The 14,683-nt window shown below is 36.9% G+C and overlaps 1 protein-coding gene across 2 annotated transcripts in view; it reads right to left on the bottom strand.

Annotated features, from left to right (window-relative positions):
- LOC131166996 (uncharacterized) overlaps window positions 1-14,683 on the bottom strand; it is a 102,397-nt gene that overhangs the window by 30,788 nt on the left and 56,926 nt on the right. For both annotated transcript variants that reach the window (XM_058125719.1, XM_058125714.1), the window contains one exon: window positions 3,649-3,725. In XM_058125719.1, coding sequence (XP_057981702.1) covers window positions 3,649-3,725 — 77 coding nt within the window. The remainder of the gene's footprint in view (window positions 1-3,648; window positions 3,726-14,683) is intronic.

Here is a 14,683-nt window from a genome sequence, read left to right as displayed (position 1 = left end):
AAGCCCTTCGTGATTTTGTCAGGAGCTTCGTGAGTTCGTCGTTGACCCTTTGAACTAGCAGTCGCAAGTTTGTCTTTGATCCTTTGAACCTACAATCTCGAGTTCGTCTTCAATCCTTCGAACCAGAAAAAGCCCTTCGCGAGTTCGTCAGGAGCTTCGTGAGTTCTTTGTGGACATTTCGAACCAGCAGGAGCTCTTCGCGAGATCGTCTTCGAGCCTTCGTGAGTTCATTTGCTTCTTCTTCTTCTTTTTGCTGCCTGCTGCTTCTTTTCTACTGCTTGTTGCTTCTTCTAATATTACATGTAACTAATTATGCAGTTTCATTTAATGCAAGTTTATAACTAATATATAACATTTTTTTTTTAATAATTTAGCTACTGTTTTTAATTATGTAGGATCTTTCATTTAATGTTGTATACTAATGAAACTATACATTTTTCTGAAATATATTTTACATTGTTTTTGTATTTAGGATATCAGGTCTTAAATTTTAAATGGAGGATGTTGAACTATGTTGAATTATTGATGCTTTTGGCCTTCGTCTTGGAAATTTCATTAAATTTCCAATTTTGGTATTGAATGTTTTGGCATTTTAAATTCTAATATTAGTAGATATTCATATGTTCATATAACAATTACCCCAAATAGGCATTTTACACTATTTTAATAATTGTGTGCCTCACCTTCGTGATGCGCGCGCCTCGCGCCTCGGCTTCAAAGGCCCTTTATGCCTCGGCTCACCTTGCGCCTTTAACTACTATGGGAAAAATATGGATGCTCGATTATGTCTGATAGTTGGAGAGATTCAGCCACTAATAAGGACATAATAAACTTCTTAGTGAACTCTCCAAGAGGATCAGTGTTCATCAAGTCTATTGATGCTTCTAATATTGTCAAGAATGCATATAGAATGTACAAATTACTTGATGAGATGGTGGAGGAAATTGGAGAATCAAATGTAATACAAACTATGTTGCAGTAGGTAAGAACTTATTTTTAGAACTACATTCTATAGTGTATATATTGTTTATTTTAATATTTAAGGGCTTCACTCATTGATTTTTGAATAATGAGACTATTGGAAGCAAAGAGGCCACATTTATATTGGACACCGTGTGCTGCCCATTGCCTCGATTTAATATTGGAGGATATTGAGAAGATGCCTTCAATTCATATAACTTTGAAAAGGGCAATATTTTTGAATGGTTATATTTATAACCGTGTTGGTGTGGTGAACTTGATAAGACAATTAATTGGAGGAAAGGAATTACTAAGGCCTACAGTTACAAGATTTGCAACTACCCTCATCACTCTTCGTTCAATCCACCTTCAAAAGAATAACTTGAAAAAAGATGTTTACTTCTGAAATTTGGAATACTACTAAATGGGCAAAAGGAGGCAGCTGGCAAAAGAATAACTAGTATTGTTTTGATGCCTACCTTTTGGAGTACCATTGTCTATGCTCTTAAGTTGACAGGCCCACTTATCCATGTACTCGGTTGATGGGGAAAAGAAACCTGCAATGGGATACATTTATGAAGCAATGGATAGGGCTAAGGAAGCCATAACTAAGGCTTTTGGTGAGAGAGAGGATAAATTCAAGGAGGCATTTGAAATTATTGATACAAGGTGGGGATGCTGGGGATGCCAACTCCATCAACCTTTGCATGTAGCTGCACACTACTTGAACCTGGAATTTTTCTATTCAAACCCCCACATTTCGCGAGATGAAGAAATCATGGTGGGTTTGTACAAATCTATTGCAAGGTTAGAGCCAACCCTTGATATGCAAGATAAAGTTTTACATGAAATGGGAAATTACACTAGCGCTAGTGGCTTCTTTGGAATTGACTTGGCAGTGAGACAAAGGAAGATAAAAGCACCGGGTAAAGTGACATTTTTACTACCTCTTTCTATCTAAAATTATTTTTGCTATTTAGCTAGAAGGTAATCATTTAAAATTTATTTTATAACAGCGCAATGGTGGATGTCATTTGGATCATCGGCTCCAAACTTGCAAAAGTTTGCTGTGAAAATCCTTAGCCTCACGTGTAGTGCTACTGGCTGCAAAAGAAATTGGAGCATATTCCAACATGTAAGTCATTAGTATATCGTGGATTAAAGAACATGAACTACCAGTCTACTGCTTTTTAGAATCATTATTTACTATATTACTTTAAACTATTTGCAGCTTCATAGCAAAAGGGGAAATAGGCTATCTCGGCAACGCTTGAATGATTTGGTATTTGTAAAATATAATCAAACTTTGAGGCTTCGATACAACAAGAATGACACCTTTGATCCCATCCTTCTAAAGGAATAGTAATGAATGGTCGATTGGTAGGATGGATAGCGATTCCGATGAGGATGATGAACTTGTATTTGAAGATGATCTTTTGACTTGGGGTTCTGTTGCTAGAGCTGCTGGAGTAAATAACCCCCCGCATCACACTAGATCAAGAATAAGTGCAAATATGTCATCATCTTCTAGAGGAAGAGCTTCATCTAGCAGTGCTAGGGGCCGGACCACGATGTTGGAACTTATAGATGAGGATGAGATCCAAGTGGATAGTGCAGAGGGGACAAAAGAGGAAAAAGATGTTGGAGAAGAAAATTCTGATGATGAAGAGGAAGATGATGATATCTTCACAGACTTAGTTGATGATGAGTGATGACTGATGATTGAGGAGGATTTTAAGATTTTAAACTTTGAAATCTTTTATTGTACTCTTTTCTTTTGAAGTAGAACTGTGTTGATGCTTTTGGCCTTCGGCCAGGCAATTTCATTAAATTTCCAATTTTAGCATTAAATATTTTGGCATTTTAAATTCTAATATTGCTAGATGTGTTCATATATCAATTACCCCAAATAGGCATTTTACACCATTTTAATAATTGTGCACCTCACCTTTGTGAGGTGCGCGCCTTCGCTTCAAAATTTCAAATACCCTTTGCGCCTCAGTGCGCTTTGCGCCTTTGACTATTATGGGATCATTTGGAACCACTTATGAGAATCTACTTCTTAAAAAAAAAAAAAAAAAAAAGATTTTATATGGAAACTTGCCAAAAAGAAGTACTTAATTGGAAAGCTATTGATAAGCACCTTTTGGTTGTGTTTCTTATCATAATTCAATTTATGCTTCTTAATTGAATTGGCATTTTCTTGCTTATAATTGTTGACATCCAAGATAGAATAAGGATCCCTCAACCATAAATTTGCCAAAAAGAAGATTGAAAGGGCAAACTATAGCCCTTAATAGGACTTCTTGAAAAATGGAAAACCTTCACAATTCATAAATTACCAAATCCTTGTCTTCCATTTAGGATGCCTTAAAAGTTTTGGAGTCAAATTTAATGGTATTTTTCTTATTTTTCCTGAAAGCAATAAGATGTGACTCCTTAAATAAGTCAATAGATTGCTGTCATCAAAGGATGGCTAGCCTCAGGTAATGGCCTCAAAAGGTTTTCCTACTACCTAAAAAGAAGAGGTGATTCTTGCATTAATATATGTAGGTAATCTGATAGATGAAATTGCCTCAGAACATTTTGAAGGTGGAAAAACATTATTCAATATTAGAACTACAATATTCTTCCTCTAATAAATGTCAATATCCATTAGGAAGTTTTGAAATTCGATCCAAGAAATACCTTTGTTGTGACATCAAAAGCAGAGGAAGTACCACCTGTGGCATTAATCCAATTAACTATGCGTTGGCGGTGAGCATCTGCATATTACAGAAAATTTGCATTACAACCACAATGAAACTGTACTCATCATAAAATTTTAAAACAAATAAGAGTATTTAAAGAGAAAAACAATAAGAGAAGGAATTTTTTATCTCTCAAGGTAAAACAGTACAAATGATAACTCCCCCATAAGGTACAATATAAATCCCCATACTAAATCCTAGTTGGGTAAGGGTTGTAATATCCGCTTCTTAAAAGGATATTTGGTTGGGGAATTTAGTTTTGTCCACCACATTTCTTCACCTCTTTCACTTGAGCTTAGGATCCTGGCCCATTTCCTTTTTTGTTGTTGATCCAGGGTGGGGTTTTCACTTCTGAACTTCATTGAATGATAGGGTTATCTTCTTTACTAGTCTTTTTGAATAACTGTCAAGTTCTTTGGAGGATAGTCAGTCTTGGTCTTTGGATCCTTTGGGGACTTACTCTTGCAAATCTTTTTATGAACTTCTGACTAGCTCTAACTCTTATTTTCCTCTCTCTAAATCCATTTGGAAGGCCAAAGTCCACTCTAAAATCAAGGCTTTTATCTGGTTTATTGTGCTTGATTAATACCAATGACTTATTGCAGATCAAGAGACCTTTGAAGGCTCTCTCTCTAGATGTGTGTATAATTTGTTTTAACTGTTCAAAATATGCTTCACATCTTTTTATACATTGTGATTTTGCTTGGAGGGCATGGAATAAGTTATTTCATTTTTTCAGCAAATGGTGGGTGTGTCCGGATGCAGTGGAGGACTTTGAGGCAGTTTCTTTTGTCAGTTTGGCAGGGAAAAGGAAAGGGCAGCACTCTGGAAATGTTCTTTTCTTTGCAGTATTTTGGGGGTAGTGGATGGAGTGCAATGCACGTATTTTTTCAATAAAAGAAATTGTCATATTTGCTGGTTTGGGAGAATATTCATTATTTGGCTTCTTTTTTTGTGCGTGGGTCATGGAAATTTGAAGGAGATAAGATTTCAGATATTCAGCATGATTGGCGGTATTTGTTGGATTGTTAGATTGTGCTGATTTTTATTTGATCTTGTTGTTTTTCATTTTTTTTTTCTTGGTTTTTTGTCTGGTTTTTTTCCAGACTTTGCTAAGATGTCCTACTCTCCTGGTTGTACATTATTAATCTGTTAATACCATTCTTCTTGCTATAAAAAAAAAAAAAATCATATTTAACATATTCAATTAATTAAAATAATATTCATGAATTAGTTAAATATCACTTCTTAAATATAAATAGTTTAGACATAAAAGGTCAAATAAATGTTGTATGTTATTATCTAACCTCAGTTTTTCATATAATTTCAAAAGCCTAAAATATATAATTCATATCCTTCTTATAATAATCTTCAGTTGCATTTTTTTTTTTTGATAAATCGAAAGAGAAATTCCAATTAGAGTTTTGTGTCCAATTGAAATTTCAAGAAAATTTCATTCAATGTTTAAAATTTCATCAAATTTAAGTTCAAGATTACAATGTGGAAATTTTTGTAAAACAGAAATTGACGCCATTTTGATTTTGAGGATGATGAATAGAAATCTTAACAAAAATTTCAAGAATTTTAGGGAAATTTAAGGCCATGATGTCAAGAAAATTTTTATTTTTCCATTCAACTACTCTGTTTTGTTGAGGAGTATGCCCACATGATGTTTGATGAATTATCCTTTCAGCCAAGCACAAATAAAATCTCATTTTGAACAACTCAAGTCCATTATTAGATGGAAAAATTTGAATAATAATTTCAAATTTAGTTTTTATTTTCTTGTAGAATTGAGTACATACATTAAGAAATTCATACCTATATCTCAATAGATAGATCCAAGTCATACATGAAAAATCATCCACAAATGGAACAAAATATTGATGATTAGTCAAATTCTTGATTCCACATGGACCCCAAATAAGAAAACAATGAATCACTACAAGACTCAACTCTAAAAGGAAAAAATGTTCTAATATGCTTTCACAATTGTTAAGGCTTGATATATATTATTGGCCCAAAACCTAATAGCTTAAACTTTTAGATAAAGTGGTAATCTAACATGGTATTAGAGTTGGTTACCAGGAGGTCTGGGTTCTAGTCTTGTTGCTCACATTTGTTATGTGGTGTTTAAAAAATTATTGTATTCCCAATCATAGGTATAATTTATCACGTGTTTATCCCTCCACATGTTGTCAGGCTACACGTGTGGAGGGAGTGTTAAGGCTTGATATAAATTGTTGGCCCACAACCTAATAGCTTAAGAGTTTAGGTAAAGTGGTAAACTAACAATATTTAACACGCCAAATACTCAAAATGAGAAATAGACTAGAACATGGAAAAAACTTGCAATTTTTGAAGCGATGGATGACCCAATAACCATGCCATTGATCTAAAGAAACACCATGGGTGGAAATCAAAGAAATTGTATGACAAGTATTGGATCTACCACCACCACCATCAAAATAGTAAATTTCATCCTTCTCCAGCCCTCCACCAATACTCTTCTTCATGTGGAGATCGTGAATAACACAATGAGAAAGAAAGGTGATAACAGAACAATTACGCGATTTAGTTAATTGGCTAATTAATTACGTTCAAAAGAAGTTTAGCCATATATAACACAAAGGAAGAAAAACAAAAGGAAATGAAAAGAACTTGCACAACTAGTAATCAGTGTAACCTACGAAGTGCAAATACTGACACAAGACATGGATACGACACATTATAGACATGGTGCTCCAATAATTTCAAGAAAAATGAGGACATGACACGGCAGAGATATGTTAATTAATTAATTAATATAAAGAAGAATAAGGAGGAAGTGGCAATTTCCTAGAATTACGTTCAGCTCTAGGTCTGCCCTTTAATATATATTAAAATTAAAATCTTGAAAGTCAAAAATACCCCTACTTAAACCACATAATTACTAAAATAGCCTATTTCTTCTGATTGTCCCCTAAAGCTAGAGGTGTATAAAAATCACCTAACCCTAGCTTGTTACAACCACTAGATGAGGCAGACTTAAAGCCTTCGTGAAAACATCACCTAACTAATCCATAGATTTCACAAATGGAGTCCTTACAACCTTCTTCAACACAGCATCCCTCACAAGATGACAGTCAACTTCAATGTGCTTTATCCTCTCATGAAACACTAGGTTGCTAGCAATATAAATGGTAGCTTGATTATCACAAAACATATCTATGGGCTTCTTAATGAAGAATCCCATATCTGACATAAGAGACTTCAACCACATGAGCTCACTCATAGTATGAGTCATAGCTCCGTATTGTGCTTCGATACTAGATCTAGCTACAGTTGTTTGCTTCTTGCTACGCCAAGTAACAAGATTACCTCCCACAAATGTACAATATCCAGTAGTAGACATCAATTGAGCTAGCCTAATATGCATTAGAGTATCCTACGATCTCACTGTTTCCATTATCAAAACTCTACCAAGAGAACCTTTGAGATCCCTTAGAATCCTACAAACAACATCCTAGTGTAGTCTAGTGACAATCAGGTAGATCAACTTGCCAACAACTACCTATATTGATATTTATCTTCAAAGTCCAGTCCAACATCCCTAGGCAGCTTCACATTAGGATATAGAAGTATCAACTAGTTTAGCTCCTTAGATGCCAGTCTCACTTTGCAAGTCCAAGGTATATTTTTGTAGAGATAGATTCAACCCTTTTTTACATTGTACAATGTCAACACCAAACGTAGAGTACCTAAGTCCTTGATTTGGAATTTTTTTTGAAGACATTGTTTGACATCTACATCCCACTTTGGTCACTGCCAGTGATGATGATGTCATCAGTATAAACTACTAGAAGTACCACACTGTCTTGTTTGGCGAACAAAGAACAAATTACTAGATTAGCACCGAATAAAACCAATACAGAGACTAGTTCATTAAATTTGTCAAACCAAGCTCAAGGAGACTGCTTAAAATCGTAAATGGCCTCATGCAACCTACATACCTTACCATCCTCCACCTAAGCAACATACCCAGGAGGTTGCTCCATGTATACCACTTCCTGTAGATCTCCATACAAGAAGGCATTCTACACATCTAATTGGTATAAGGTAATAAGGGCCAATCAAAATCAACTACCAATGAGATCAGTACACAAACAGAATTGAGTCTAGAAACAAGAGAGATCTCAAAATATTCAATAACATATGTTTGAGTGTACCCTTTGGTAGCCAATCAAGCCTTAAGACATTCAATAAAGCCATTAGAAATATATTTGATGGTGTATACCCAACGACACCTAACCAACTCCTTGCCAGGAGGAAAATCTACCAAATCCCATGTCCCCCCGATGGCCAAGGCATCCATTTCTACATCCATTGCATGCTTCCACCTAGGGTTAGCAACTACTTCAGCATGCAAAGAAGGGATAGAGACAAAGGTCATTGACAAGTTGCCTAGGAAGGTGTTGAACTGAAACAAAATGAGCAAAAAGATAAGTAATTAATAACTGTTGAGTACATGTTTGAGTACCTTTCCATTGTGCAATCGACAAATCCAAATCACATTGGGATGGATATCCACAACCAAAATTCGAAACAACAGAGGACAAGAGAGATAGCTGCATAGTGGTAGCGATGTTTGTGCCTATTTTCCATTGCTTATAAACCCTCAATTGTTTCTTTGGGTCAATAATTGGTGGATCTAAAGGAGGATCAAGATTTTTCTCTAGAGGGATAAGGGTAGGAATTGGAGGATCAATGCATGAGGGGGAGCCAGAAATCATTGGTGGAGTCAAAATGCATTCATCCAATGAGAACCCAGCACTAGAGAAATAAGATGTCCCCAAAAAAAAAGGTAACATGTACACTAACATATTTCTTGCGACTACGGGGATCATAACATCTATATCCTTTCTGAGTTCTAAAGCAACCAACAAAGACACATTTAACAGCATGAGGAGAGAATTTTTCCTAACCAATATATGGAACATGAACAAAACAAGAGCACCCAAAGACATGAAGCACAACAGAGAACATGGATGTTTTTTGGATACACGATAAAGAGGGGACAGCAGCAAATCACCATGAACATACACAACATCCTGCCAGTGGTGCTGCATAGGGAAACCAAGATGAAAGGTGACCTTAAACGACTCTCAAACCAATCATAAAATCAGATTTGAGAGCTAATGAAGGGAAGACAAGAACGAAAACGAAAAACAGAATGTCAAGTAGAAAAACTCAGAAAAATCAGATTTTGAGGAAATTAATGCTCTAATACCATGTTGTAAAGTTAGTGTAATCAAAATGAATGATTTCTGTATTTCTTGAATTAATTTTGTACAATCACAACTCTCTATAAATAATACAAACCGTATATCAACAAAGAAAGAATTGCCTAAAATAGGAGCATGAAATCTTCCCAAGTATTAGGCTAGAAATCCCTATACAATCTCTAGTATCATTGACCCATTATTCTCAGGATTTCTAATCATACTAGGGATTTCTACACTCCCCCTCAAGTTGGATCATAAATGTTGACCATATCCAACTTGTACTTCAAAACTTTGTCGAGGTAGTCCTTTGCTGAAGATGTCGGCTGTTTGTTCTTTGGTAGGAACATAAGTCATGCAAATGGTTCCTTCTTCAACCTTTTCCTTGATAAAGTGTCCGTTCACTTCTACATGTTTGGTCCTATCATGCTGAAATGGATTGAGAGAGATGTTAATGGCTGCTTAGTTATCACAGTAGAGTTTGATAGGGAACTTTACCGTGACATGCCACTCCTCCAAGAGTTTCCATAACCACAGTCATTCACATATCCCCTGCGCCACTGCTCTAAACTCTACTTCAGCACTACTTATGGCCACAACGTTCTATTTTTTGCTTCTCCAAGTCACCAAGTTTCCCCATACAAAGGTGTAGTACCCGGAAGTGGACCTTCTATCTTCTGCTGACCCTACCCAATTAGAATTTTTGAAGACTTCCATTTTTGCTTTCACATTTTTTGAAGAATAGTCCTTAGCCCGAAGATCCCTTGAGATATCTAAGAATCCTGTACACTGCTTCTAGGTGACTTTCCCTTGGTGAATGCATGTGTTGACTCACCACACTTACTGCAAATGCGATGTCGGGTCTAGTGTGTGATATGTAAATTAGTTTGCCAACTAATCTCTAATACCTTTCTCGTTCAACAGGTTTTCCAATGTCTTCTCTTCTTTTTCCTACTTCAATTGGGGTATCACTTGGTTTGCACCCAAGCATGCTGATTTCAGTTAGAAGTCTAGGACATACTTCTTCTGAGAAACACTGATTCCCTTCTTTGATCTAGCAACTTCCATCCCCAAAAAATACTGCATTTGTCCCAAATCTTTTACCTCAAACTCAGTGGCCAAGACTTTCTTCAACTTGTCCATCTTTGCTATGTTGTCTCCAGTTAGGATGATGTCATTGACATATACAATAAGAATTGTATTCTTCGCATTTTCAAACAACCGAAAGAATATATAGTATGGTCTGATTGTCCTTGGCGATATCCTTGGCTCCTAATCACCTTTGTAAATCTATCGAACCAGGCTCTTGGAGACGATTTGAGTCCATATAGGGACTTTTTGAGTTTGCATACTCTGTTTTCTTCACCCCTTTTACAAAAGCCTGGTGGCATCATCACGAAGACTTCTTCTTCTAATTCACCATTTAGAAAAGCATTCTTGATGTCAAGTTGCTCGAATGGCCAATCCAAGTTGGCTGCCAAGGCTAGGAGAACTCGGACGGTATTCAATTTTGCCACGGGTGCAAAAGTCTCTGTGTAGTTAATGTCATAGGTTTGAGTAAACCCTTTGGCAACAAGGCGGGCTTTGTACCGTTCCACTGTCCCATCAGCTTTGGATTTCACAGTAAACACCTATTTGCAGCCCACTAGTTTCTTCCCTCTGAGTAGATTCATCACATCCCACGTTCCATTTTTTCCAAGGCCTGCATTTCCTCCATAACTACCTCTCTCCATTCAGGGATCTCAAGGGCTTCCTGAATATTCTTTGGAATTTTTATCCTGTCAAAATTAGAGGTAAAAGCAAGACACCCTATAGACAAAGTATTATAAGACATGAATTTGGAAATGGGATGGAGAGTACATGACCGAGTTTGTTTTCTGAGAGCAATGGGTAAATTGAGATCAGCCTGTAGAGGTTTATCAAAGGAGGACTCAATATTACTTGAAGACATTACCTGATCAGGAGAGGATGAAGACTCATGGTTGCTTGGATCTATTACCGGTTTCGACTCTTTTGGTGCCTCAAGTATGAGATTCTCTGTGTCCTTTAATTTTTGCTTTCTTGAGTAGACAAGTATCTCCTTGTTATATTGTTTTCTTGCATCTCCCCTTGAATTCAAGTTTTTTTCTGTATTTGGAAGATTAGAAGCACTTTTCAAGACAGGCTCAATGTTTGGGACAGGTTCAGTGTTTGGGACACGCTCAGATTCAATAATAAAGGTATTGAAGTCCAAAACTTGAGCTTCTTTATTACTCAAAAGTCTCCCTTTGCAGCGAAGACTTTTGTAAGTAAAGAGTAGTTTTAAAGAAAGTAACATCAAGACTAACGAATACCTTTTTTGTTGCAGGATCATAACATTTGAACCCCTTTTGGGTAGGAGAATAGCCAAGAAAGACACACTTGAGGGCGCGTGGATCCAGTTTATGTCGATGATGTATATGGACAAAAGCAGTACAACCAAACACTTTGAGAGAGAGATTTGAGCAAAGAAGAGAGTTTGGAAAAAATGCCTGGAATTTTTGAAGAGGTGAGGCAAAAGAGAGAACTTGACTAGGCATTCTATTAATGAGATATGTAGCTGTGAGAATGGTATCACCCCAAAACATTTTTGGCAGATTGGTAGTAAACAGCAATGCACAAGCTACTTCAAAAAATATGTTTGTTTTTTCGTTTGGCAACCCCATCTTGTTGGGGGGTGTCGACATAGGAACTTTGATGAATTATTCCATGTTCTTGGAGATAATTTCCCAAAATACGATTAAAATATTTTGTGCCATTATTTGTATGCATAATTTGAATTTTTGTGTGAAATTGTGTTTGAATCATGGAATGAAAATTGATAAACATAGAAAGTACTTAAGTTTTGTCTTTTAACAAGTAGACCCAACAAATACAAGTGTAGTCATCAATAAAAGTAACAAACCATTTTGCGTGGTTACGATTGAGAGTGCTAGACGGGCCCCATGCATCACCGTGAATCATAGTAAATGGTGAGTTTGGTTTGTATTTGGACTTTCGGAAAGAAGTACGTTGGTGTTTTGCAATTTCACAAATTACACATTGAAAATCAAATGATATTTTATTCGAACAAATGGAAGGAAATAATTGTCTCAAATACTGGAAATTGGGATGACCCATTCTAAAATGCCATAACAAAATATCACTATCCTTAGGAACAGATGCAGAATCACAGATAGCAATTTGACGTTGTTCATTCAAATTAGCCTCCTCAAAGTAGTAGAGTCCCTCACACTCCTTAGCACTACCAATCGTCTTCCCTAATGATAGGTCCTGAAAAACATAATGAGAGGGAAGAAATTTAGCAGAACAATTGGAATTCTTAGTTAACTAGCTAATGGATAGTAAGCTGTGGGATAAATTAGGAACATGAAGAATGGACTCCAGTGTAATGGAGTCAGAGAGTCGGATATTCCCTCTGCTTGCGACAGACAAAAATGATCCATCTGCAATTTTAACTTTCAAATTTCTCGCACAGGATGAATATGAAGATAAAAGATGATAGGCATCGGTCATGTGGTCAGAAGCACCAGAATCAATAATCCAAGGAGTTTTGGATCTAGAGGTTATACTCAAGGCTTGCAAAAAATTACCTCCTTGGGCTAAAGAACCCGAAGTTTGAAAGGTAGAGAACATTTTGTAGAGTTGTTCCAACTACTCAAAGTTAAATGCACCGCTTGAATTGGAACTATTACTTCTTTTCTCCCCTTGAGGTCTCTCGTATTGATTATCAATCGTGGCTTGGTAGCCCTGATTTTTGTTGCCTTTCCGTGGCTTCTAGTCAGCTGGTTTCTTGTGTATCTCCCAACATGTCTCCTTAGTGTGGCCAGTTTTTCGACAGTGTTCACACCAAGGGCGTCCCTTCTGTTGTCTTGGACTAGATCCTAGAAGAGTCCCTCGAGACACCAAGGCAGACATTTTTTGTCCAGTATGGTCAGTAGAGACTGTCTCCATTAGCATCACCTTACGCCTACTTTCTTCTCGTCTCACTTTCTAAGAAAACTTTGCGTGTTGATGGTAAGGGAGGACGACCCATAATTCTTCCACGGACATCATCAAGGACCCGATTTAAACCAGCAAGAAACTTAAACACCCGTTCATTTTCAAGGCATTTTTTATATTGAACACTATCTCCCGAGCATTCCCACTCTTCTTCAAAACTTGGATCGAGTTCCTGCCAAAGAGCAATCATCTCCATATAGTAATCCATAACATCCGTTTCTCCCTGCTTCATCTGCCATAGTCGCGTCTTAAGCTCGAAGATTTGGGAGGAGTTCTCGGCGTCGAAGTAGGTCTTACGGACGACATCCCAGACTTCCTTTACCGATGGCCAGAAGAGATAAGTCCTCCTGATCGACGGCTTCATGGAGTTCAGCAGCCATGCCGTGACCATAGAGTTCTCCGATTTCCATTTCTGAAGGGTGGCAGCTTCAGTTGGGGTAGGTCTCCGTGTCTCGCTGGTAAGAAATCCCAACTTTCCCTTTCCATCGATCACAAGTTTGATCGATTGTGCCCATTCTCGAAAATTCTTGCCATTCATCTTCTCCACCGTGAGTTGGAAGGACGAGTTGTCGAGTCTTGTTGAGCCCATGGTGGAGATAGCTTCGTTCTCACCCTCGTGAGATTCAGAGGTCATCGAACCTCTACTTTGGTCGGCAGTTTCTGCCATTGATAGCTAGGTTTAATCTCCTAGCTCTGATACCATGTAATTAAAATGAATGATTTTTGTATTTCTTGAATTAATTTTGTATAATCACAACTCTCTATAAATAATACAAACCGTATATCAACAAGGAAAGAATTGCCTAAAATAGGAGCATGAAATCTGCCCAAGTATTAGGCTAGAAATCCGTATACAATCTCTAGTATCATTGACCCATTATTCTCAGGATTTCTAATAGTCCTCAGGATTTCTACAGTTAGGATGGAGGTAAGCAAAAGAAAAGAAGAGAAGAAGGGAAGAAAATAAGAAGAAAGAAAAAGAAAGGAGGCGGCAGATTCCTGGAGTTACATTCAGCTCCATATCTGCCCTTTTATATATTAATAATTAAAAAGCGTGAAAGACAAAAACACCCCTACCTACACTACATAATTACTAAAATAGCCTATCTCTTCTAATAAAAATAAATTATTTAATTTCTGACACGTGTTGGATACATGTTGAGGAGTTTCAAGTAGGTGTCAATATCTAAAATATGTCAAGACATTGATACTTGAGGTTTCCATAAGTGTGAATTTCAAGGAATGAAATAAATTAAGACTATGTGCCATAAAGAGAGGAGGCACCAAAATCAATATACCAGTGTGAGGATGATGAGGCAAGAAGCCGAATTGTACCTTAATGACCCATAATAACACTAGATGTAAACAAATGAGTTGAACCATGCAGACAATATTGTTATACCCCTCCCAAAACACAGTAGATGACGTACTTACCTAGTGTATTGGCCAGGTGCACCTCAAGTGCCTATAGTCAAGAGACTTATTGGCCCACGTTGATTTCCCATTGAGATCCAACAATGATATTGTTTTTGCCACAATATGTGAAAATGCGAGAATTGTCACAACCAACTACTCATCCCAATGCACTACCTCTATCGTGATCGCCATCTACCCCATCCTACCCTCCAACACTTCCCTAACCATAGTTAGGAGTAGTACTAACCAAGCTGAACTATCACAAGAAGAAGCTTC

The sequence above is a fragment of the Malania oleifera genome, chromosome 1 (genome assembly GCF_029873635.1).
Source record: "Malania oleifera isolate guangnan ecotype guangnan chromosome 1, ASM2987363v1, whole genome shotgun sequence".
Taxonomy (NCBI): domain Eukaryota; kingdom Viridiplantae; phylum Streptophyta; class Magnoliopsida; order Santalales; family Ximeniaceae; genus Malania; species Malania oleifera.
Note: the sequence above shows the minus strand (reverse complement) of the source record. Positions and strands in the feature narration are given on the sequence as shown.